Consider the following 23,338-nt stretch of genomic DNA (forward strand, 5'->3'; position numbering starts at 1 on the left):
GCTAAGAAGTTGAGAGCATGCTAGCCGCTGATATTCAACAGGTAACAAAGGCAGTGATGAACAGGCAGTCGTGCAGCCTTGGGTTCTGCCTGTTCATACTCCTAGAAGGAACTTAACTTTATTTTTGTCAGCCTTGTGTTCGTAAGTAAATAAACAAAAAAAAAAAACTATGTGAGTCCTCATCAGGATAGAGATTGGTGCTGGTGTGTGGAACTGTAGCCTAAGTTAGGTTTATATTTTTAACTGGTAATTAAGTGAAACTTGGGTTTATTACCTTATATATTACTGCTTCATAAAAAATCTTTGTGGCTTTTTATTAATCATAATAATTAGAAATTGTTTACAGCAGTGGTTCTCAAACTTTTTACATAATCCCCCACATGGCAGGAAGAAATATTTTCACGCCCCATGTATTGTTAATGTAACTGCTGCGAAAAAGTGGTTCTGATGTTAAACATTAGTTCTGCATGAGTTTTTTGCCAGGTAACTTGCGCACCTGTTAGAACTCTGGCTACACACTTTCAGAACCACTGGTTTAAAGTCAGATTTCCTGGGGTGCAGTTTCCCTGGTAGTGCTATTGCTTTCTTTCCCATTTTCTCATTTTTCTTGCAGCAAGATGAAGGTTTCGTGCACATACCTGCCTTAAAAAACCGTCATGAAAGTCTTTCAACATAATCAGTCTAAATGATTGTGAAACTTGCTTTGTGCCATTCCCCTTTCTTTTTATTTTGCTTGTTCCCACAAACTTTTCTGCACTTTTTGCTAAATTGCATTCTTTATCTGATGTGGTAATACATATTTGAGTTTATGTTACTTCCTGTTTAAACTACACTTCAAGAAATAGTCAAACCAAAGATAAGACAACCATAAAAGATCATTTCCTGTTTATTTAGTAGGAAATGGGTTTGTAAGAGACATGTTTCTTAATTTGATGGTCTGAATGAACTCCTCAGTACGACTGCTAAATGACAGATTAAATTTAATTTTTTTCTACAAGTATATTTATGATTATCAGATTAATACAAACATTTACTTAAGTACTCTCAAGCAAAAGTAATTTGTTACACTACTTGTTACATTACTTTTATTTTCACTTTTACTGTAAAATGTCCTGAAATGCACGTCATATTATTAGTATTTAGGAGGAACAAGTGGCCCCTCCCTGGGGAGCTGGCCCCAGGGAGGGGCCACTTGCCCATTCCTTCCCACCCCATCCCCAACTGCCTCCCTCTACCGATTCCACCACAACCACCCACACGTGCAGGGCCTTGGGGTGCTTTTACTCACAGATTTGAAGGTACAATATGTTCAATATTGTCTATAAACACAAAAAGTCAGCCAACAAAATCTCTGTAAAAGAAAATCGCACCACTTGGAGTCAATCTTAAGATTCTTTTGGGTAGTTTTGGGGCAGTTATGTGACTCATTTCATTTATTAAATGTTAATTTTAATGGTCAGTGGGATCAAAAGAAAGAACAAAAGAAAACCAATAAATTATGATTAAAACTTTGGACCATCGTATTTGATGGTCACACACAGATTTTGTGAGACTTCTACATCATCAGCGTGACTTCTTTTACCCTCAACAAGTATATAAATTGCATGACACATTTTCAATGACTAAACTGCAAAAATATGGCTTATGTAGCAAATGTGATACAAATTAAAACTCATATGCAGATTAAAATGTGACGTTTCTATATTTTGTTGTTTGGCAGTTATTTCATGGTTCAGGTTTTAAAGGGTTAAATGTTAATTTTAATGGTCAGTGTGATCAAAAGAAAGAAAGAAAAGTAAATCAATAATTTCTGATAAAGACTTTGGATCAAAATGAGGTTTTAAACATCTCCTGGAGCATCTTTGTTATTGCAGAGCTCTCAAAGACAGGCTGAGTCCCATGTTTCTGTCCTCTAATGTGTTTGATGAAAAAAAGCTCACAATTTTCTGAGGTTGTGAATCTCAACGTTCTCAGTATTCTGGTAATTACTTTTATAACTGAGGCTATGTCACTGTTCACTCAGAAACAGCATCAACGTCTGGCTACAGAATTAACTTGAAAGAAACCACTGCACACTGTGCCAGCATAGGAAGTTATGACAGTCAAAGAGACGATGCAAATGATGTAGAGCATGCAACACACCATGAAACATCATTCTGTAATGTCACTGGAAATAAAATATATATACTTTAAATATCATGATGGTTAACCAACAAGAATGTGACTGATATAAAGATAAATGGTAAAAGAAACTATGAGAGTCCTTACAGAGCAGTCATTTCCAATAAAACCAAAGAAAGCTAGGAGCCATTTTTGTTAACAGTAATTGGTATAATGAGTTTTATGTACTTTCTCTCTTTTTCTCCTTTAGAAAACTAAGAGCACAGTTACCTTCAGAGGAGTGGCAGCACACACACATTGAGAGCAGGAGGAGAGTGATGGAGAGGATCTTCACAGACATTTTGACCGGTGGTCCGATTCGCTGATCAGGCTGCAACAAAAAGTTCATCAGTTCTTGGATACTTATTGGTAAGTGCAGGAAGAACTGATGACGGGTTTTTAAAAAAAATGTGCATTCATGTGTGTGTGTGTGTGTGGCATATCATAATCACACCCCCGTCTCTTAATAGAGATACTTTAATATTTCAACCAACAGGTTGCTGAAAGCTTTCCGAGAAATAGCCTCACATTAGGACACACACAGACACTAAATCACTCAATAATTTCAGGGTTTTTTTTTTCTATTTTGACTGACTGTGACTGTTTATCCCTGGCAGTTAAAAAAACTAAACCAAACATCACAGTATTTTTTGTAAATCAATGTAACCAAATGACAGAAAAGTTTCTTTTTTTTCAGTGTGGATTTGTTTTGCCAGGTACTAGTGAGTAGTGTGAGCCTGTGGGCCACTGAAGTGCGTTTTAGTTGTTGCTTGTGTTTTCTTTTTCTTTTTGATATTGACCCATCAGCGGTGCTGTCTCTTTCTTTTAAGAATAACGTTTGTCATTTAACCATTTCATGAGCAAATGCTTAAATTCATAAGGACAAAAGGAGTCATAAAAGCAGAAAGAAAGAATCCATCCATCCATCCATCCTCATCCGCTTTATCCGAGGCCGGGTCGCGGGGGCAGCAGCCTAAGCAGAGAAGCCCAGACCTCCCTCTCCCCAGCCACCTCCTCCAGCTTATCCGGGGGAACACCAAGGCGTTCCCAGGCCAGCCGAGAGATATAATCTCTCCAGCGTGTCCTGGGTCTGCCCCGGGGCCTCCTCCCGGTGGGACATGCCCGGAACACCTCACCCAGGAGGCGCCCAGGAGGCATCCTTGTCAGATGCCCGAACCACCTCAACTGGCTCTTTTCGATGTGGAGGAGCAGCGGCTCTACTCTGAGCCCCTCCCGGATGGCCGAACTTCTCACCCTATCTCTAAGGGAGAGGCCAGAATAAAAAAAAAATTCCAAGCATAAAATAACAACATAAGAAATCAATGTATCCATAACCGTCCATCCACTTCCAGCATTAGGTATCATTAGTCATACAAGACTCAAATGTGACATTGAGGAATGCAGAAATAAAATACACTGTAACACAGTCAGTAAGAAAGACTCCACGAGCAATGTCCGTTTCGCCCTAGCAGCACCGGTCCCTCTCCTCCTCTTTCAGTTTTCCTCATCATAAAACTTATCATCAGTGTTCACATTGTTTGTTGTCTTTTAGCTTCCTACTGATAAAGTCCTCTCCCATAGTCATTCACAATACATCAAATTATAGATTTCTATAATCTCTCATGTTTTACTGTGTGGCAGGCAGGAGATTAGACCCAAATGCAGGACTCACAGGACACAGAGCGATGGACTAAAAGAGGCAGCTTTTATTTTGCTGTAAATAACTTACTACAAATACAAAACTCGAAATTAGAAACCTCCAACTGAAACACCAGAAGATAAACCAGGAACTGAGAACTAGCAATTAACTCAGAAGACAGACGAAAGAAACAGCATAGTGAGGGTACAACACAACAACTAACAGAAAGAAACACAGGACTTAAATACACAAGCAGGACAACGAGAGGATGTGGAACAGGTGGTAACATGGCTGGGATAAAATATCAAAATAAAACAGGAAACACACGACAGGCACAGACTTGACACTGAACAGAGGGGACACAGAGCACAGGGATAGCAGTAACAAACTGTGACGTGAGACACGACTGACTGGAGAATAAGAAAATAAGCATGAAGACAAAACTAGACTAATCACGAGGGACACAGGAACAAAATCAAAGAAGTTGAAATCACAAGATAAAGAAGAACTAGAGCTAGAAATACAAAACCATAAAGACCAGTAATGATAAACCATGATGAAATCAAACATTAATAGTAACACAGAACACAAAACACTGGGTCACCAAACCAGGAACGTGACATAATCTTCAACATTTCTTTGAATTTAAACCCAGAGTCATTCTTATGTAGAAAAACTGAAACATAATGTTGAAAGTAAAACTTCTTTAGTTTCACGTTTGGCCCACATAAGATCCAAATGGGCTGTAATTAGCCTGAGATGTGAAATACATTTGACATCCCTGTTGTTTACTTTTTTCCCCACCTATTAAATAACTTCTGTAAATACATATAAATCAGCCGCCTGCACAGAGAAATGATGAGGCAGCTTCTGGGCAATAATCATATGTGTTAATATTAACACTGCAAACCCAGTCATATTACTACCATCTGTATTATTTTACAACTTACGCTTCTATTTATTACGCACGCATATTTAAACGTAAACACTGGAATCCCAAGTATAATCAAATAAATATTATATATTATTCATATATTTATCATATTGTTGCGACCTGGCCCGGAACGGCCGGAACAAGAGTGGGGTGTCCTGCAGCCTTCCACTCCCAAACAGACACGGCCACAGCATCGGGCTTTTAACAATAGTAGTGGGAGTGTACAGCTTCAGGATGAGTCAAGGCCAACACAACAAACAAAACTCAACCTAAACTTCAGTCCCCCTCTGACTTCTTCAAGAAAACAAAAAAAGAAATGACAGAGTCTGACTTCCATGGTCTAACAACTGTTAGGGCCCCTGGCCTCATGTGGGTCCGCCTTCCTGTATGGAAATTCAAGTGTGACTCACAGGTGATTGGCTGGCCAAGGACCTATGCTTGCCCAACTGCATGCAGATCTTGGCTGTATTTCGGGATCCTCGGACACAGCGGACCAATGACGTGGCTGCCTGCGTTTACCTGGGAATACAAAAGGCTGAAGATTCTTCACTCGTGGGGGACTCTTTGGTTTGAACAGACTCTGTAGGCTGTCCCTCCTGCCTCTGTCTTTGTACCGCTGCCTTTTGAACCTCTGTTTTTAAGTTAGTGCCTGTGAGATAATTAGTGTTCTATTGGTGTTCTTGTGTTAATTGAATACACGAGTTGGTTTTTTTGTTTGTTTAAATTGCATCATTGCCTAGTGAGTCGTTTCACTAATGGTTTTCAGTTGTGGTAATAAACCTTGAGTTTTTGTAATCTGACCCTCCAGTTTCTGGGCTCATTTATGTTACCTCCCCTGTCGCCTAGCAAAGCCGTGGCATAACACAACACAGGAGAAAACGAACCTTCCCAAAGGTAATCGGCAACTCACTCGGCGCTTCACACACATGCCTGAATAACTAACTGGCTATGGCTGCAGCTGCTCCGTCTGGATCTGGGGCAAGTGCACAGAAAGTTTTCCACACCCCACAAATGCTGCAGCTCTTCCGTCGTCCTTTATTGTTTACGTCTGTAGCGGGAGCCAGTTACACCAGGCCGATCCTTCCGTCCACCAATCACAGCTGAGCCCCTGCACAGGTGAATCGGCATATACAAATGTAGAAACAACACGCACGTAAAAATATGAATAATATACAAATATCTTACTTGAAAAAAAAACTCTCAGTATGATTTTGGTGATTTGAAATATTAAAGTCTCACTGATAAGGGGTGGATGCACACTGAACTACACAGACCTATAAAAAATATCATTAGCTCTGCCTGCGGATGTCCCTTCACTTACCAATAAATAACCGCAAACCCCTTCAAAAATACTATCCAAGTAATTGCACCTGTTTTTATAGGCAGGGGTGCACATAAGCGGTCCACAGGTGCGCATGCACTGTCAAAATAAAATACATGCGTATTTTATTAGTAGAAAAGCAGCAAACTGCATTCTAGGACGATTGTTAGAGTTAAGCATAAACAGGAGGGTCAAAGGTGAGGAAATTAAAGTTATGGAACAAATTTTTGTGGCTAGCTGAGGAAATGCATCTCTCTGTCTGTCCCTCACTCCATGTTATGTCTTACTGTCTGCAGAAATTCTAAAATTCTGCTTCTTTTTCTTATATGGAGATATCTCAGGGATAAAATATGCAGTTAAACAACTTTACACTGACAGAAAGGAGAGTTTCACTGGCCCGTCCCACTTCAGATCAAAGTGGACAAAATGTGGCCCAAATTTAAAATGACTTTGACACCTCTGGGTTACATTGTTGCCGATGCAACAACTTTTTCTACAAATCACCTGTGGATTCTTACTTTCTCAGAGGCCTTCCATCCTTGGTTTGCTGGCATGTCATTTATTTTTTGTGATGCAGTTTTGATTATTTCACTCAGCAGTAAGCAGATGATATCACCCCCAACCTTTTTTATTCAAAAGCTGAGACCTAAGGTGGAGGTTGCTGCGTGGCTTTGGTGGTGCGATGTACGTCTATGTGACGTGATTATTTATGTACGCCTGGTTTGAGCCGTTGCTTGTGAGTGTGTGTTGAGGTGATATGCACGTGTGGACTGGTGATTTTGCATGCATTAAGCCTTTCCAGATTGTGCTAATCCTGTCTTTAGACTGACAGAAAAGGGAGTTTCACTGGTTCGACCCACTTATGTTCATCGTGAGCTGCATGAACTTGGGTAAAAGCTTTATAAAAACCTGGACAGTCTGCTCAGTGAGCATCCTCAACTAAAACACTGGTGGAATACATTCGGCGATGTGTGTGACATTTTGTGAGGGTCTGGTGGGCATTGAAATAACAACAGGAAAATATTTACTCAAAAGTTTATTTTTATATTGTCTTTTACAGCCACATTGTGCTTCACATAAACACATAAAGCACAGAAAGAGATTCACAAATAAGCAAAAAAAAAAAAGACAAATAAAACCTGAACCCCAATGATCAATTAAAAAACAATGAAGTCAACAGAGTGAACAAAATACAGGGTTACTCCACAGGTTAGAGTAAAAATTAATCTACAAATGCAAAAAAAAGAGAAAGTTTTAAGACAGTCAGGCTGAGAAAGCGCTCTGGTTTGAATAAGCCTTTAATGGTGATGGAAATACTGGAAATACTGATGCAGCAGACAGGCTTCACACCTTCCTCATTTTGGCAGTGACTAGAGAGGAAAAACAGACAAGCAGGAGCTTCAGTTTTTCTCTGTAAATACTTTGCATTTATTTCTGTGTGTGTTTTTTTTAACATGACTTACGATCTTTGACCCACTGAGCGTCTGGATCAGCACAAAGTTGTCCATCTTTTGTGTCAAAACTGGAAATAAAAGACAGAAAATTATAGAGATTGTATGTGTTTGTATGTAAGACAACATGTGCCGACTTACATTATAGCCTTCACACAGTGATATCTTGCAGCCAGCTTATGATATGTTTGTCCCACCACGTCAGCAGTCATATTGCCTTTGGTGACTGCAGGGCAGCATGGTGGTATCCTTCCAGGATGTTCATGAGTACCTGAGTGATAGAAGGTTAAAAACAGATTTGTCTTACGTCACTAAACAGAAGATGACTTTTAATATGTGACCTGAAATTATGTTACAGTGAACAGGCATTTTTTGTCCAAATCAATCAACAAGTAAGTTTAACAAATCAATGTTCTCACCACTTGGAGGCCCTCAAGTACTTTTTGGGCAGTTCTGGCATTATGTTAATTGTCTTTGATTTTTATAGTCGTTGGGATTCAAAGAAAAAATGAATGAAAACCAATCCAACTTTGGCCCAGAATTAAGTTTTGCTGTTGCAGAGCTCTGCCACAGATTTTAAAGAATGTTTCTATCTTCAAATGTCTCTGATTCAAAAAGCATATGACATGCTCCCATTTGTGCAGCACGTGGATATTTCTTAAAGAAACTCCAGCTAGCCTGGCCATGCTCCACAGCATACCTATACAATATCTGCATAGACATGAAATCAGTGATGGTTTGATCAGAACTTGTCTCCAGGCAGCCTGAAGCTGGACAGATAGTCTCGATATGATAGAGAAAGGTGGGTTACTTTGAAATATCCACGTGCCGTGACCAAAGGGGAGTCATACCCCGTATATATGGAATATGTAACTGAGTGGAGACATAGATTTGGTATGATAGAGAACATATTCTCAATGTTCTTATGTTTATCATAGACAGTATGCCACCGTTTGCTTTGTGCTGTTATCAGGATCACTCAGAACGTTTCCATAAATATATTTTAACAGAGGCGAGACTTGATCCAACAGTTGGAGATATCATCTGGCATCTGGTTCCTGGAATTTTCCAAGGATGAATTTTTACTTATATTTATTTATTTTCTTAACCAAATTGAATCAAATAGAAATATGAACAGTTGGGAAACATCGTCTTCATGGTCTGAAGAAGATATCTGCTGTACCAAACTAATCCAAACTGATTGTCTTAAATTGCTTTTTTTGTTATTATTTGCAAACAAAGCATGTTGATTTCTTTTCCAGAGGATGAGAATAAGGACCAACATTAAGCTCCATTTATTAGCAATGATTAATATATCAAGATTTCAAAGTTCAGATGTGCTGATAACTGAAAGGTGAAAAGTATTGTCCTGTAGCTGCAAGATATCATCTTATACTCTCTCTGCATCTCTCTCATTTCCTGCTTTCATGCCTTATGCAATGAGTCACAATGTATGGACCCCTCCAAAAACCCACTGAAATGATGACTTTGCTAAAAACTAAATTAAAGCAGTGAGATTTAGTTACAGAGTGAATTTGTTTGAAAGAACCCACTGAACCCACTGTGCTACACTAATAAGTTGGCAGTTATGATAGTTTAAGTGTCTTACAACATATGCCTGGCATGCAACGCAGTGTGAGACATAAGCCCGTAAGTGACAGAAAACAAAAGTTTGCATGTAGATAAACGTAAAAGGTAAAAACATTGTTAATGGTAAGCAGTATAGCGTGAATGGATATGATGTGGCTGTCAATCAGTCCAGCAATCGAACACAAAAATCAGGTGAATGTTGTACTTAAAAAAATAAAAATCTCCAAGACTTCTTCTAAATGTAGACGTAAAGGACGCCTTTTAAAATTCCATGACTGACTAACGAAACTCAGCCCAGAAAACAGCTTCCAGGGATGCTTGGTGGGTAGAAGTCGAGTAAATGCTGGATAAAAATGTTACAATTATAGACTGAGCAGATACCAGAATATGACTGATGTAAAGGTTTTTGGTCTTTACACAGTGGTCCTGCCCAATAAAACACCAAAATGTCAGAAGTGAACCTTATTCACAAACCAAGCCATTGTTGGAGATAGTAACTGCTGTGATCAAATAATCTATTTTATCTCTTTTTTTCCTTATTTTTCTTTATAAAAGTACAGTTACCTTCAGAGTGGCAGCACACACACATTGAGATCAGGAGGAGAGTGATGGAGAGGATCTTCACAGACATTTCCACCGGTGGTCTGGCTCACTGATCAGAGTCAAAATCTATGAGTTGATTTGTGTTTGGTTATTTATTGGTAAGTGCAGGAACACATGGAGGCACAACTGATGAGGTGTTTTTTTAAGTCTGTGTATTTGAGTGCAGGGTGTGGCATATCACACATATCTCAGTATTTCAACCTATCAACATCTCACTGAGAGCTTTCTGAGAAACAGCCTGACATACACGAAGTTCAAAGACACTCAAATATGGTGATGATTATGATAGAGCTTGATGACTGATAACAACGGTTTGTGCATTGTAATGAGTAATGAATCTAAATCACCCACTGACTTTTGTTTTTCAGTGACTCATGATGCCCCTTAACAGCCTAGATGTACATCTATTAACATTTGCATGACTGGCTGACTTTTATGCTGCTTACTTTTTCTTATAAATTCCCACAACTTAAATTTTTGCTTGTAATTTCAATTGAATTGTTTCTTGTTTGCATCAAGCTGTCCTACCCCTGAAAACTCAAAAGAACTCACTCTTACTGTGTATTTTATTTAGGTCGACTTTTGGCAAATGATCAGATAAGTTTCACACTCTGCTCTGGAGGAAATGTGTGACAGAAATGTGATCATGTCGACTGTCTTTATCTTCCAACACACACATGCAAAGAACAACAGTTTCTAACACAGACTAAATACATCACATGTAAAATGGTTTGTGTATGCGTTGCTAATTTCCCCCCTCATAGCTGCATTAGCTATTCCATTTCTTTCATTTAGGCTTAAATATGAGGGCATGACTGTTTGGGGTACTTGGGTTCATTTCCCTGTTGCATGACCCAAAAGGGCAAGCATAAACTGTCCAACAGATGGCCTCACATTTGACTCACAAATATTGTTCCTGTGGTTGCTGTGCTCTATTTTTTCTCATCTGCTGTGTTTAGTTTCAATAGATATGATGCTGTGCATTATAGCTAAAAACTGTCTCCTCTGGTCTCATTGGTTCGAAGGACATAGCTTCAGAAGTGTTTATTGCAGAAAATCAAGGTACCTTTGTTGAAGGTGGATATTGGCCAGGTCTCCCTTGAAAAAGAAGTTTTTAATCTCAATGGGATCTTCCTGGTTAAATACAGGTTAAAATAAAATTTTAAAAAAGTCCCCTCACTAAACCCCTGCGTGTCAGTGGGAGCACTGGGACACAAAGTAAAGGTTACAAAATAACACATTAAACCAGATTACTTGATTCCATGTTTCAGTAATGTAACATGTTATTGTACTACATTCAGTAATAGTAAAATACAGACTAAAAACCGACAGGTTTGTACATCTGTAGATAATTTCCCCTTCATAATTGTATTAGCTGTCCCATTATGATGCTGTTATTTATTGGCTGCTTTGACTGACAGATATCCTCTCAGCAGATGCCTGATAGGCCTCATCTGCACTAACTGGAGTCAAGGAACTTCACCTCTCACCATGCTTGTGCTGTTGGTGCCTTTTTACAGCATTTTGAATGTAAATCCCTGACAAATGTGCTGATATTTTTTTTTTAAGTCAGTACTTTTGTTAGTTGAGTGTGACACTGTAACATTTAATGGGTAAGAATACCAAATCTATTGATTTCTTGGATTGTACAGGTATGTACAGATGCATAGCATGTGCAGTTCTGCAACAATTTCAACTTAAGAAACCATTTAAGAAATCCACTGAGCTTTGATCTATTTCCAGCATTAGGTAGCCATTTAAAAAAACAAAACAATGCATGAGTCAAATGTAACATAAAGAATATAAGAAAACTCATAAGAAAGCCTTTTGAAATGATGAACAACATAATGAAAAACTATAAGGAGATCCTGGTTTAGCAGACAGGCAGTGATGCTTCTCCACAGAATCTAATCTCTGTGTTTCACATCTTCGTCTTGCTCACAATGACTGGAGAGGAAAAAGAGTCAAAGAAGTAGTGATGGTAAATTCGATTCTTTTTACTGAATCGTGTTTTAATGAGTCACTCACCAAAGTGAATCGGGTTTCTTGAGTCATTTGAGTCACTGAGTCAGTTGACCAGAGAGTGCAAAAATGTATATTTTCACACAAACTTAATTTGTTTCTCTTTTCATGTAAATCCTACTGCTAAGATGAATGATTGTAAAAGAAAACAACTATTTTTTTAGAGCAAAAAAGAGCAAAAAAAAATTCTAAAGGGAACATTTATTTATTTTTATTTTATTTTATTGGTATTTTCCTTAAATGTGTCAAATATATATTTTCTCATCTAAATGTCCACTGAGCTGTGAGCCAGGGGGCGGTAAAGCGCCTTAACATTGGTTGCCAACCAAGAAGAAGCTGTGAGCCAGGAGAGAGGGGGTGAGTGAGTGAGTGAGTGATTCGTAACAGGAAGGGAGGGGGTGAGTGAGTCAGCGATTCGTTCAACTCGTTTGAGCTGTGAGCCAGGAGGGAGGGGGTGAGTGAGTGATTCGCCTTACGCTATGATTCAGCACAGCAAGGGAGGGGGTGAGCGAGTCAGTGGCTCTGTCCGAATTCAGGGGAAGGATGCTTAAAATGCCATATTTGGAGGCAATGACGTCACGGCGACGCGACGAAGGCTGTCCGAATTCAAAGAGTACTCAAAATGTGGCGACAAATGTGTCCTACTTTGCCCTGAATTCTAAGGATGGTCCGATGTATCCTTCATGTCCTACTATATCCCAGGATTCATTGCGGGTCATAGAGGAGATTTGTTTCTGATAACGATGGTGGTCGAAGCAGGAGAGGAAAACACTTTCAAATTTAAGTATATGAAAATCTGGTTGTACAAAAGTTAAATTGTTATAGCGGTCGTTTTGTTAAGCTTTGGGCATCTGCATAGACATGTTTCTTTTCTTTAAAATAACCGTAAACCAGCTTATATCGGGATTTTTTCAAATTGGTGATATGTTGTGGGGAACAAAGACCAAACGGCTTAATTTATTAAAACGAGGAGAAAACGATCACCTCTTCACTGGGGTGAAGAATTGGGCCGCTACGGCGTGGATGTACAAGAATAAATCAATGTACACATCATATTCATATGAGTGCGGTCCTATTAGCCCTCATGCTGTACAGCAGCGGTCCCCGACCTTTTTGAGCCGCAGACCGGTTTATGTCAGACACGGAGCGGCCTTTAAGGTATCGCGGATAAATACAACCACATAAAATGATCCAACCTAGACAAAAACTGTGGTATTTTGTAAATATAATAATAAACGTGAATGTACTGTGTAATTGTGTAACTTTATTAGCAGCGTCCTCCTGAAAATGCGCCAACATTAAGAGTAACATCCTTCTCTCTGCCTCTTAATGCTCTATGGTTGCTATGGTAACGACTACAACACGGGAAAAGACTCAGGGAAACCGAGTTAACGATAAAAACCCTGAAAACCATAAATTTCACACCGGAGCCTTAACTCTGTGGCCCGGTACCAAACGACTCACGGACCGCTGCTGTACAGAACCTGTGATGTCCAGACGGTGTTCCTCTGGTGTTCTGCTGTGAAAACTTTTGGGCTTAGGGATTAACATAGTTGCCATGGTGTCCTTTCTTCTCTTATTTGTTGTGTGTGATCAGGACAATTCTGGAGAGGATGGGCCTGCAGGGGAAAGTCACCCCCTTGCAGGCCAGAAGACATGAGATAACTTTAAAGAATACAAAGTACGTATGTGTGTTATCAAGAAGATAATTCTTAAGAACACAAGTTAATAAATGTGCAATTACTAAGAGTTGTTGTGGTGTTTTTATTTGCCTGCTTTCATTTTTGATTTCCTCTGCCTTTAGGATTGCAAGTATCCAGGCTCAGGAGAGGGGGTCAGTGGGAAGCCCACTGCTGCTACTTGGCCCTGGTTTGTCCTCATGGATGAGGTGATAGGACAGATGCCTTCCATTAAGCCTCCTGTCCTAATTTCCTCTCTCCCTGAGGACACTCCAGGGCCAAGCGCAGCAGTGGGTGACCAAAACGACAGCGATGACGAAGCGGCTCAGTCACCTACGACAGGGAGAAAGAGGAAAAGAGACGGGGATGATGAGCTGCCAGACCTCATCAGAGAGGACATGAGGCAGCAAAGAGAGGCTGAGGAGAGGAGAGCAGGGAGAGGACGGACAGACTGTTTTCACTTCTAGAAAGATTAGTTCCAAAATGAGTTATGTATTGAGAAATTTATTTATTTGAATATATTTGTTACATTGTTATATGTGTTGCATTAGTTTAAAGGTTTTATGTTATTAATAAATTGATTCAAACAAACAGTAATTGTCACTGAACTCAATTTGATTTACAGGCATTTGTAACACGTATGAACATAACACTAACTTTGAACAATATTACTTGGATATTTATTTGATAGCAATAAAGTAAATAACAATAACAATTAAACAAGAATATTTCAAATACACAGTATGTAAAGATGAAAAACAATATTTTCAGTTGTTCACACAGGATCAACCTGAGTGACCTGTTCCTGGACCGTTTCTTTAACAACTGTAATAGATTACAGGAAGTCTCTGGCAGTGTTGCTGAATCTGCCCGAGCAAGATCAGACGTGGATGAGCTGCTGCAACTGAGACCTGCGGTTTGTCTTTTCTGGTGGGCGAGTGGAGAATCACACAGGGTGGTCTGCAAAGAGAGCTTCAGGATGCTTCCTGCCACTGTCCACTGCATCGTCCATCCACAGGGTTTGCAGGGCTGGCTCACTCATGGCTGCCACACCACTAAGATGTTTACAGAAATATGCAAGCAGGAGATGGTGGATGCTATATTATTAGTATAATACTTGTAACTCTGTAGCAGACAACAGTTTGATAAAGTGCTATGTAAAAAAACAAACAAACAAAAGATTAGATTCTATACGTTTCAAAGATATTTAGTTTATATATTTTATATGATACAGTACATGTGTGAGAATGACCGATGTTGTGCCAAAAAATGATCGTCTGCCAAAAACTGATTTCCGGTTTTTGCCCTAAACCGATTGCTCGTATTTAACCTGCTATGAATAACTTGTTGGTCTATAATATGTGAAACATGTCAAATGTGTCCCTCATTAATGATATCACGTCACTTTGAGCCACCAGCAACATTCCTGTAACAAGGTAGAAGCTGCAATCAGTTTTTGGCAGTGACTTTTATATATCCTTTATTTATCCAGTTAAAAAAAAAATCTTATTGACATTAGAAATTTATTTTTTAAGAGTAATCTGGCCAAGAGGACAGCAGACAGCGCAACAAATATATCAATTGTACCTACATTATAACCAGAGTTATAAAGATACTTGAACAACAGGTAATTATTGTATATATAAAACCCCTTTGTAAACCATGTTCACCGAAGTCTATTTACCAACATACATAAAGATATTACACATATTACACTCGGAAACATTGGAAATCAGTTTTGGCAGGCGAACACTTTTTTGGCACAACACCGGCGATATTTCAATTATCCGTGTAATTAGCTAAGTAATTCCTAAATGCGTGTAGATTAAAGGAAATTATTTTACCTGGATATGATTGTTTCTGATGAGCCTAAGGTACAAAACGTGCGGGCGGCGGCGATAAGGTTTTTCTAGCTCCTCGAGAAATAAAACTGTCCACACAACGGAGCGACATTTCTGGGTCCATTTTAAAGTTTTCGCGCTGTGGCGCTAGCGTCCGGAAAAACACGCAAGTAAGGGCGGAGTTGAAGGCTAGGAGGCTGTCCACAGCCCATCTGTTATGTTGGATACTCATTGTTTGTTCAATAAAGTTTCTATGGAGAAAAAAAAGGGGGCTATGAGGGGCCGTACAAGCCAAAATTCATTCTTTCACTCTCACACACGTATATTTTCACTCTCACACACGTATATTTTCACTCTCACATACATACATTTTCATTTATGCATTCCTACATTTTTCTCTCATTTACATGAATTAAATATGCATTCTTACAAATAATATATGTATGTAAGAAGAGAATGCATACATGTCTGAAGAAAATATATGTATGCAAGAGAATAATGTATGTGAATGAAAGAGTATAGTGGAAACGGAAGGCATTTAATGGAAAAGGAAGGCTGGGTGTCTGTACCGCTGTGATTGGCTGAGAAGCACGCGCGGGTCACTTTCAAGTGTCTGACAGCATTGAGGGGGGAGAAGAGATTCGAGTTCTTCAGCAAGCTATCGGGGTGTTAAGAAATATTTTATCATCTCCTGAAACGGTCACATCGTTGTCCTCGTCACTTGATCGAGATGGGACGGGCTCAACTTTTTTTTTTTGTGTGCGCTCAGAATAGTGGCACAAAAATAACGCCATAGTGACCCACCAGCTGACTGGGTGGTCACTCGGGTTAAACATAATATATAAAGCTCAACTGACAAAAAATCACCGACTACACCACCAGGTATTATAGGAAAAACCATAAAGCCTTTGAACTAAAACAAACGCTGTTGTGACAGTGATGTACACTGTCTTGTTGGTATATATGCATGATTTGTATCACCTTCATGTTTCCAAACCGATACCATGAGCAGCAGCTTTTACAGCTCTGGCTCCAGCAAACATCAGCTGATACTAGAAATTAATTTTAAATAAATTCTAACAGCTTATCAAGCTTGAACGTGCTGCTGTTGTTTAGCACGACATCCGCTGGTTTCCTCTTTCTGGCGCAAAGTGGGAGATAAACAAACAAGAGAGACGATCAGCTGATCATTGATCGGTTTCATGATTGAAGTAGCAACAGGAGAGGGAGGGAGAGAGAATGAGGGGAGAAGAGGCAGCTGTGCAATGTAAAGACAGAATAACTCCAGCTTTGTCTTTTTATCATTCTAGCTGAAGTACGGGACTAATCGCGTTCCTTTTCCTATGGGCAGAAATCTGTGCCATCAGAAACTGAATTTGAATAAGTTAAATTTGAATTTGAATTACTCGGATTGAATCTGAATTGTAACTTGAATGAAAGCTTTTGAAAACTGAATTTGAATTAGTCTAATTTGAAATTGAATTTATGGTTTGAAAATGAATTCATTTGCTTTGAAACTGCATTTTATCCTTTAAAAATTCAGCTCTCGAATAATTTCAGATTCACTTCTCACCATTCAGTTTCAGTTCTACAATTCAATTTCAGTTCCAAAATTCAGTTTTTTGGGACTTACATCCGGTTCCGGTTCAAGCGCAGATTAATAGAACTACAGACTGATAGCGTTACTGACGGAATCTACAGCGTCTTGAGCTGAATTAAGACTTCAGAAGTCATTCGTCATGTCGAATCACCAGCGGATAAACTCTCAGGTTGGTAATAAATGTATTACATGTATAAGAACAAGCGTCATGTTAACAATTGATAGCCGTACAGTAACTTTTATGCTTATTGTAGCTGCTAGCTAAAAACGCTAATTTAGCCTAGTTTGCCCTGGATTCAGCTTTGACAAACAAATATGATCGACTGTTTCTAGTAGAATTCCAAAGTTGTCATCTTGTACCCTCTCAGAGGCCTGTATGCTTGCAGAGACCCCTACAGTAAGGAAACATGCAAAACAGCGTCCAAACCTTTGTATTTTAGCTTTATTTATGTCTTACACAGCATCCCAACTCTTTAGCTAACTTAATAACTTTAGCTAAAGTGAATAGTTAGTCTAATTCATTAGTGCAGCATTACTGGATCACCTCCGTTTGAAGTGATATGATATGTGACTATCACTGTGTTTAACTATCATAATAATTCTTAGGGTACTGAGTGCATGCTTAATTAGATGGGGGTTTTTTTTAACATGCTGCTCCATTGCTATGTTTGACAGGCTGAAGTTGTCGGGTCACCTCCTAAATCGACCATCTTTTACAGGTGTTTTGTGCCAGAAATGGAGTGTCCACTGAAGATACTGAATCTCTACGCCGTGCCAGTGATCCCTCCTGTGCCTTCATCTAGACAAGACATTAACTTAACCACTCTCACATGCTCTGTACCTACATCACCTTCCCTGACAGTCGTAGCTTGGCTCATCTGAGGGTGAAATTATAAGAATGTGTTATTTTGCAAAGTGCTCTCTAGGGTTCCTAAATAAAATATGGCATTGAGGTCATTTCTTTTGAATTAATCCCTTCTTCTGAAATATAAGAACCTCTCCTGGTTTTAATGGCACTTTCTGTTCCTTACTTCCTGTTCCACTCCCAACCCCAAATAGATGCTGACAAGCTGACACACTAACATGGAAGAGGGGAAAGAAGCTGGAAAGGACTACTACAAATAAACCCAATGCCTAACAATGAAAAATGTAAAATAAGAACAATAATAATAATAAAGATAAAAGATGAAGTAACAAGTTTTTGCTTTTTTGTTTATTCCAAATGATCATCCAGATGTCTGTGACATGTGATGACAAACACCATAATGGAAGGCCTTAGTCATCACATGCTTAAACTCATCATATATTTTTGCATATGCTGAACAGGCAGTCAGACATGCTGTAACTGTGGGGTAGAAAACTGCATGAACACCATACGGCAGGGGTCTCAAACTCCAGTCCTCGAGGGCATGGAAAAGTTGCATGACACCGGCCCTCGAGGACTGGAGTTTGAGACCCCTGTCATATGGAATATGACAGGTGTGGTTGAACTTCATGAAGACTCTGAAGTTTCTCTTCTCTTCTGGCAGGACAGGAATGTAGCCTTGTCCTGTGAGCCACCGTAAGGATGTACTTAGAGTAGAACTGGAGTGTCACCAGCCTCAGGCTCTTCACCTTTTCAAAGACAAAGCAGTCATTTAGATAAAATATTAGATATTGTTTACCTGTAAATGCACAAAGAGAATTTAGAAATGTAATTATTGTCAAGAGTGAACAAGCACTGATAGTGTAATCTACAGCTGTGGCCAAACGTTTAGAGAATGAGAAGTGTTGTTTATTTACAAAGTTTGCTGTTTCAGTGATAGTTATATATCATATTATATTAATTCAAACAGAGGTGATCCAGTAATGCTGCACTAATGAATTAGACGAACTATTCACTTTAGCTAAAGTTATTAAGTTAGCTAAAGAGTTGGGATGCTGTGTAAGACATAAATAAAGCTCAAATACAAAGGTTTGGACAGCGTTTTGCATGTTTCCTTACTGTAGGGGTCTCTGCAAGCATACAGGGCTCTGACAGGTACAAGATGACAACTTTGGAATTCTACTAGAAACAGTCGATCATATTTGTTTGTCAAAGCTGAATTCAGGGCAAACTACGCTAAATTAGCGTTTTTAGCTAGCAGCTACAATAAGCATAAAAGTTACTGTACGGCTATCAATTGTTAACATGACACTTGTTCTTATACATGTAATACATTTATTACCAACCTGAGAGTTTATCCGCTGGTCATTCGACATGACGAATGACTTCTGAAGTCTTAATTCAGCTCAAGACGCTGTAGATTCCCGTCAGTAACGCTATCAGTCTGTAGTTCTATTAATCTGCGCTTGAACCGGAACCGGATGTAAGTCCCAAAAAACTGAATTTTGGAACTGAAATTGAATTGTAGAACTGAAACTGAATGGTGAGAAGTGAATCTGAAATTATTCGAGAGCTGAATTTTTAAAGGATAAAATGCAGTTTCAAAGCAAATCAATTCATTTTCAAACCATAAATTCAATTTCAAATTAGACTAATTCAAATTCAGTTTTCAAAAGCTTTCATTCAAGTTACAATTCAGATTCAATCCGAGTAATTCAAATTCAAATTTAACTTATTCAAATTCAGTTTCTGATGGCACAGATTTCTGCCCATACTTTTCCTCTCAATACGGATGTATTGTAATTGGTCCAGCCCAGAGTTGATCATGACCAATTGGCTAATCCACCACCTTTCATTGTTTATACCGTTACAAAAACAAACAAACATAAAAATGAAAAGTATTTTACGCGTCGGGAGTGAGAACGGGTTGGCACGGTATGCCCATAGCCAGTCCAGCTATGCCGTCAGCTGGTGGTTAACAGGCATCTCCGAAAACATTAGAGCACTTATGGAAATATGTGATGTCTTGATGAATCAAGCAGATATTTGAAGTTTACACAGCACCATTCTCGCATGAAAATATCTTAAAAGTTTATTTTGTGACCCAGAAAGAGTAACCTTTCAAACTCCGCCACTGCCTCGTTTGAGTTTTGGACGAAATCACAGACTTGGATGCAAAACTATCTGATTGGCTGTTCTGGTCTCCAATCAGCTCGAAATGACGAAATGCAATATCCCAGAATCCATTTCGTCCAAAACTCAAACGAGGCAGGGGCAGAGGAGCACAGAGTGGCGGAGTGTGAAATATTACTCTGTCTGGGTCACTATGGCGTTATTTTTGTGCCACTATTCTGAGAGCACATAAAAAAAAAAGTTGAGCCCGTGCCATCTCGATCAACTGACGAGGACAACGATGTGACCGTTTCAGGAGATGATAAAATATTTCTTAACACCCCAATACCTTGCTGAAGAACTTGAGTCTCTTCTCCCCCCTCAATGCTGTCAGACACTTGAAAGTGACCCGCGCGTGCTTCTCAGCCAATCACAGCGGTACAGACACCCAGCCTTCCATTTCCATTAAACGCCTTCCGTTTCCACTATACTCTTTCATTCACATACATTATTCTCTTGCATACATATATTTTCTTCAGACATGTATGCATTCTCTTCTTACATACATATATTATTTGTGAGATTAAATGCATACTGAATGCATGTAAATGAGAGCAAAATGTAGGAATGCATAAATGAAAATGCATGTATGTTAGAGTGAAAATTTGTAAATATGTAGATTAAAATACATGTATAAGAGAGCACAATATGGCAATGTGTGTGTTAAATATGTGTAAACATGAGAATAAAAATATCTAAATATAAAAATTAAAATAAAACTATATCAGAGTGAAAGCATATGTATGTGATAGAAGAATATATGTATGTGAGAGTGAAAATATATGTGTGTGAAAGAAGAATGTATGTGTGTGAGAGTGAAAGAATGAATTTTGGCTTGTACGGCCCCTCATAGGGGGCCGTCCAAGCCGCTCACTTCCTGACTACCCGTCAGTCTAAGGACACTACCTTGTGACGTAGGTAGGTAGTGTCCTTATGAGCATCCTTCCCCTGAATTCGGACACAGCCAGTGATTCATTCAACTTGTTTGAGCTGTGAGCCAGGAGGGAGGGGGTTAGTGAGTCCTGAGTGATTCGCTTATGCTATGATTCAGCACAGCAAGGGAGGGGGTGAGTAACTCAAATGTGCTGTTAGCATGCTAGCTGAGCAATGCTACTGTGAACCGAGGAGCTATTGTCTTGATGTGAGCTTCTACTCAGGGTTTTTTCTTCCAGTTCAGAGCAGAAATGTTTTTGTTGAGAAACTGGCTGTTGTTTTTTTCCCCCACAATTTTAATTATAAGCTAGATATATTTCTACTAATGGAATTAGCTTACTAACAGCAACAGGGATGAGTCAGTGAGTCAGTTGCGCTTGTGAATCATGACACAAGGCCAGGGTGGAATTTTTCGAAAACTCCGTTTTTGTGTTCACGTGTGGACGAGGAAAACGGAGAAAACGCAGCATCAAAGGTGTGCCTTTTTTGACGTCACACTGTGCGCCAGGTTATTGTTTCGGTGAAATGAATTTCTACGATGGCAGACTTGTTAATTTTACTCTCTGCAGTGTTTAAATGCTTACATATACACACACAGTTACTGTCCCTCCACACATAGGACTCAGTTCTGCTTCTATGCGCCATCTTTGTTTACTTTTTCCCACCCTGGGGTCCGTTCTTCGTACCTCGCTAAGTAAGTTAGCTGGATTTGATTGTTGACGATTTCGCGTGATCTTGGATCGTTCGGTTCTCCGAAGCTCATCCGGGACTTGCTGTCATAGCAACAGATCCGTAAGCGTAAACCTGCTCGGGAGCAGGCTTACTTTATGTAAACAGGATTAGATCGCGGCCACTCAGGTATGTCCGCTGCATTTATACGAAAGCAACAGCGATATTTCGCCACTGTTTTACCATAAATAAATATTAGCAATGTAACTATAATGCAGCATTTGATTCTTTTATTGATTTCATACAGATACATACACGTCATTTCCGAAAAAAAAGGGAAATGTACTATTAATCATTCTATGTCATGTAGTAGATCATATGTCAGATGTAATTCATATTTTAGAGTAGTAATAGTAAATTACTACGTGCAATCAAGATGAGAGACCACGACTATAAAAGCGAAGGTGGATTTGGGAAGTCTGTCGCAGCCATGTCCTGTCTGTTTGTACGCGAGCAACCCATTGCAGAAGGTGCAAGATTGATAAGGAGAGTTTTCAGAATTCAGCGGATATTGCGGGATAGACAGGATCCTTTAGCTCAGCGCGACAGTGTGCTCATAGAGAGATATCGATTTTCCCGTGAGGGTATTATTTACTTAACACTCTCTCTCTCTCTCTCTATATATATATCTATATATATATATATATATATATATATATATATATATATATATAGATATAGATAGATAGGTATATATATCTCCCAACTTACTGTGCATGCTTCAGTCACCTCTTGCATGGAAACAGGTAAAAGTGATGGAGTGTTATGTCAAACTACATACAAAAAACCCCACAATGTCAATAAATGTCACAGTACAAAAAGCCGGGGTGTGACGAGGGGGTGCAGGACCACCACCTGTCTTTATTTGCTCTGCCCTTTTCTTGGTTGCTGTTATAAACAAACAAACAGATTATTTCAGGGTCTCTTTTCAAGAGACTAAAAGCAATATAAGTGATAAATATTACCATTCTGTAGAGTATTCTTATATTTCACTTTTACTTGTTCCCATGTTCTAGTGGGTCCTGTTGTGGCTCTAATGTGAAAGAGGATATGATGTAATATAATATAATGTGGTATAATATAATATCACATGATATAATGTAATATCATGGATCACTTACGAGTTTAATTTGTCAGCAACTTTCTGCCAGCCCTCTCTCCTTGCTTTTGCAGCCTTTGCAGTGTTCCCCTGCGTTTTAATTAGACTCTGAAACTCCTGAAATCCCTCAATCAAGAGTTCTTGGTCTGCTGCCGTGAAATACTGAGCGCGCTCCTTCGACATCTTCGCCGACCAATCACAGGGTTGCCGATCAGTGTTTCTACTATCGATGCGTAGCCCCTTTTAAGCCACCCAGTGATCTCAGATTACTTCATCCAGCTATACTAATCGTCAACAACAGGTGTGTTCGGAGAACCGGATTAGCGAGCTCAAAGTTAGCGCGATGATTTGATCTTGGATGTAGTAAGCGAGGTACAAAGAACGGACCCCAGGCTTCTAGACTTCTGATTGGCCAACATTTCTACACGGTTAGGAATATATCGCTACCTGCTGCTTTGGCATGTTCCTGGCAGCGTTTTCCTTCGTTTTTGGCTTTTACGTGTGAAAGGGATTTAAAAAAAAAAAAAAATGAAAACGGAAAATCTCAGTTTTTTTGAAAACGATATGGGTATTTTTGAAAACGCATCGTTTTCTCTCCGTTTTGGCCTCCCGTCCACACTGAGACGGCGTTTTCCCCAAGGAAAAACACAGCGTTTTGAAAAAGCTCTCAAAAACGCATACATTTCAAAACGGAGCTGCC

The 23,338-nt window shown here is 39.3% G+C and overlaps 1 protein-coding gene across 1 annotated transcript; it reads right to left on the bottom strand.

Moving 5' to 3' along the window:
* Positions 1 to 7,077: 7,077 nt before the first annotated feature.
* LOC102081464 (eotaxin-like) lies at positions 7,078 to 10,073 on the bottom strand. Its single transcript, XM_005465649.4, has 4 exons — positions 9,660 to 10,073; positions 7,647 to 7,776; positions 7,518 to 7,576; positions 7,078 to 7,424 (listed from the first exon to the last, which is right to left on the bottom strand). The coding sequence occupies exons 1-4, from the start codon at positions 9,724 to 9,726 to the stop codon at positions 7,399 to 7,401; spliced, it is 282 nt and encodes a 93-aa protein (XP_005465706.1). The 5' UTR covers positions 9,727 to 10,073; the 3' UTR covers positions 7,078 to 7,398.
* Between the last annotated feature and the right edge of the window lie 13,265 nt (positions 10,074 to 23,338).

Source organism: Oreochromis niloticus, linkage group LG9 (assembly GCF_001858045.2).
Source record: "Oreochromis niloticus isolate F11D_XX linkage group LG9, O_niloticus_UMD_NMBU, whole genome shotgun sequence".
NCBI lineage: Eukaryota > Metazoa > Chordata > Actinopteri > Cichliformes > Cichlidae > Oreochromis > Oreochromis niloticus.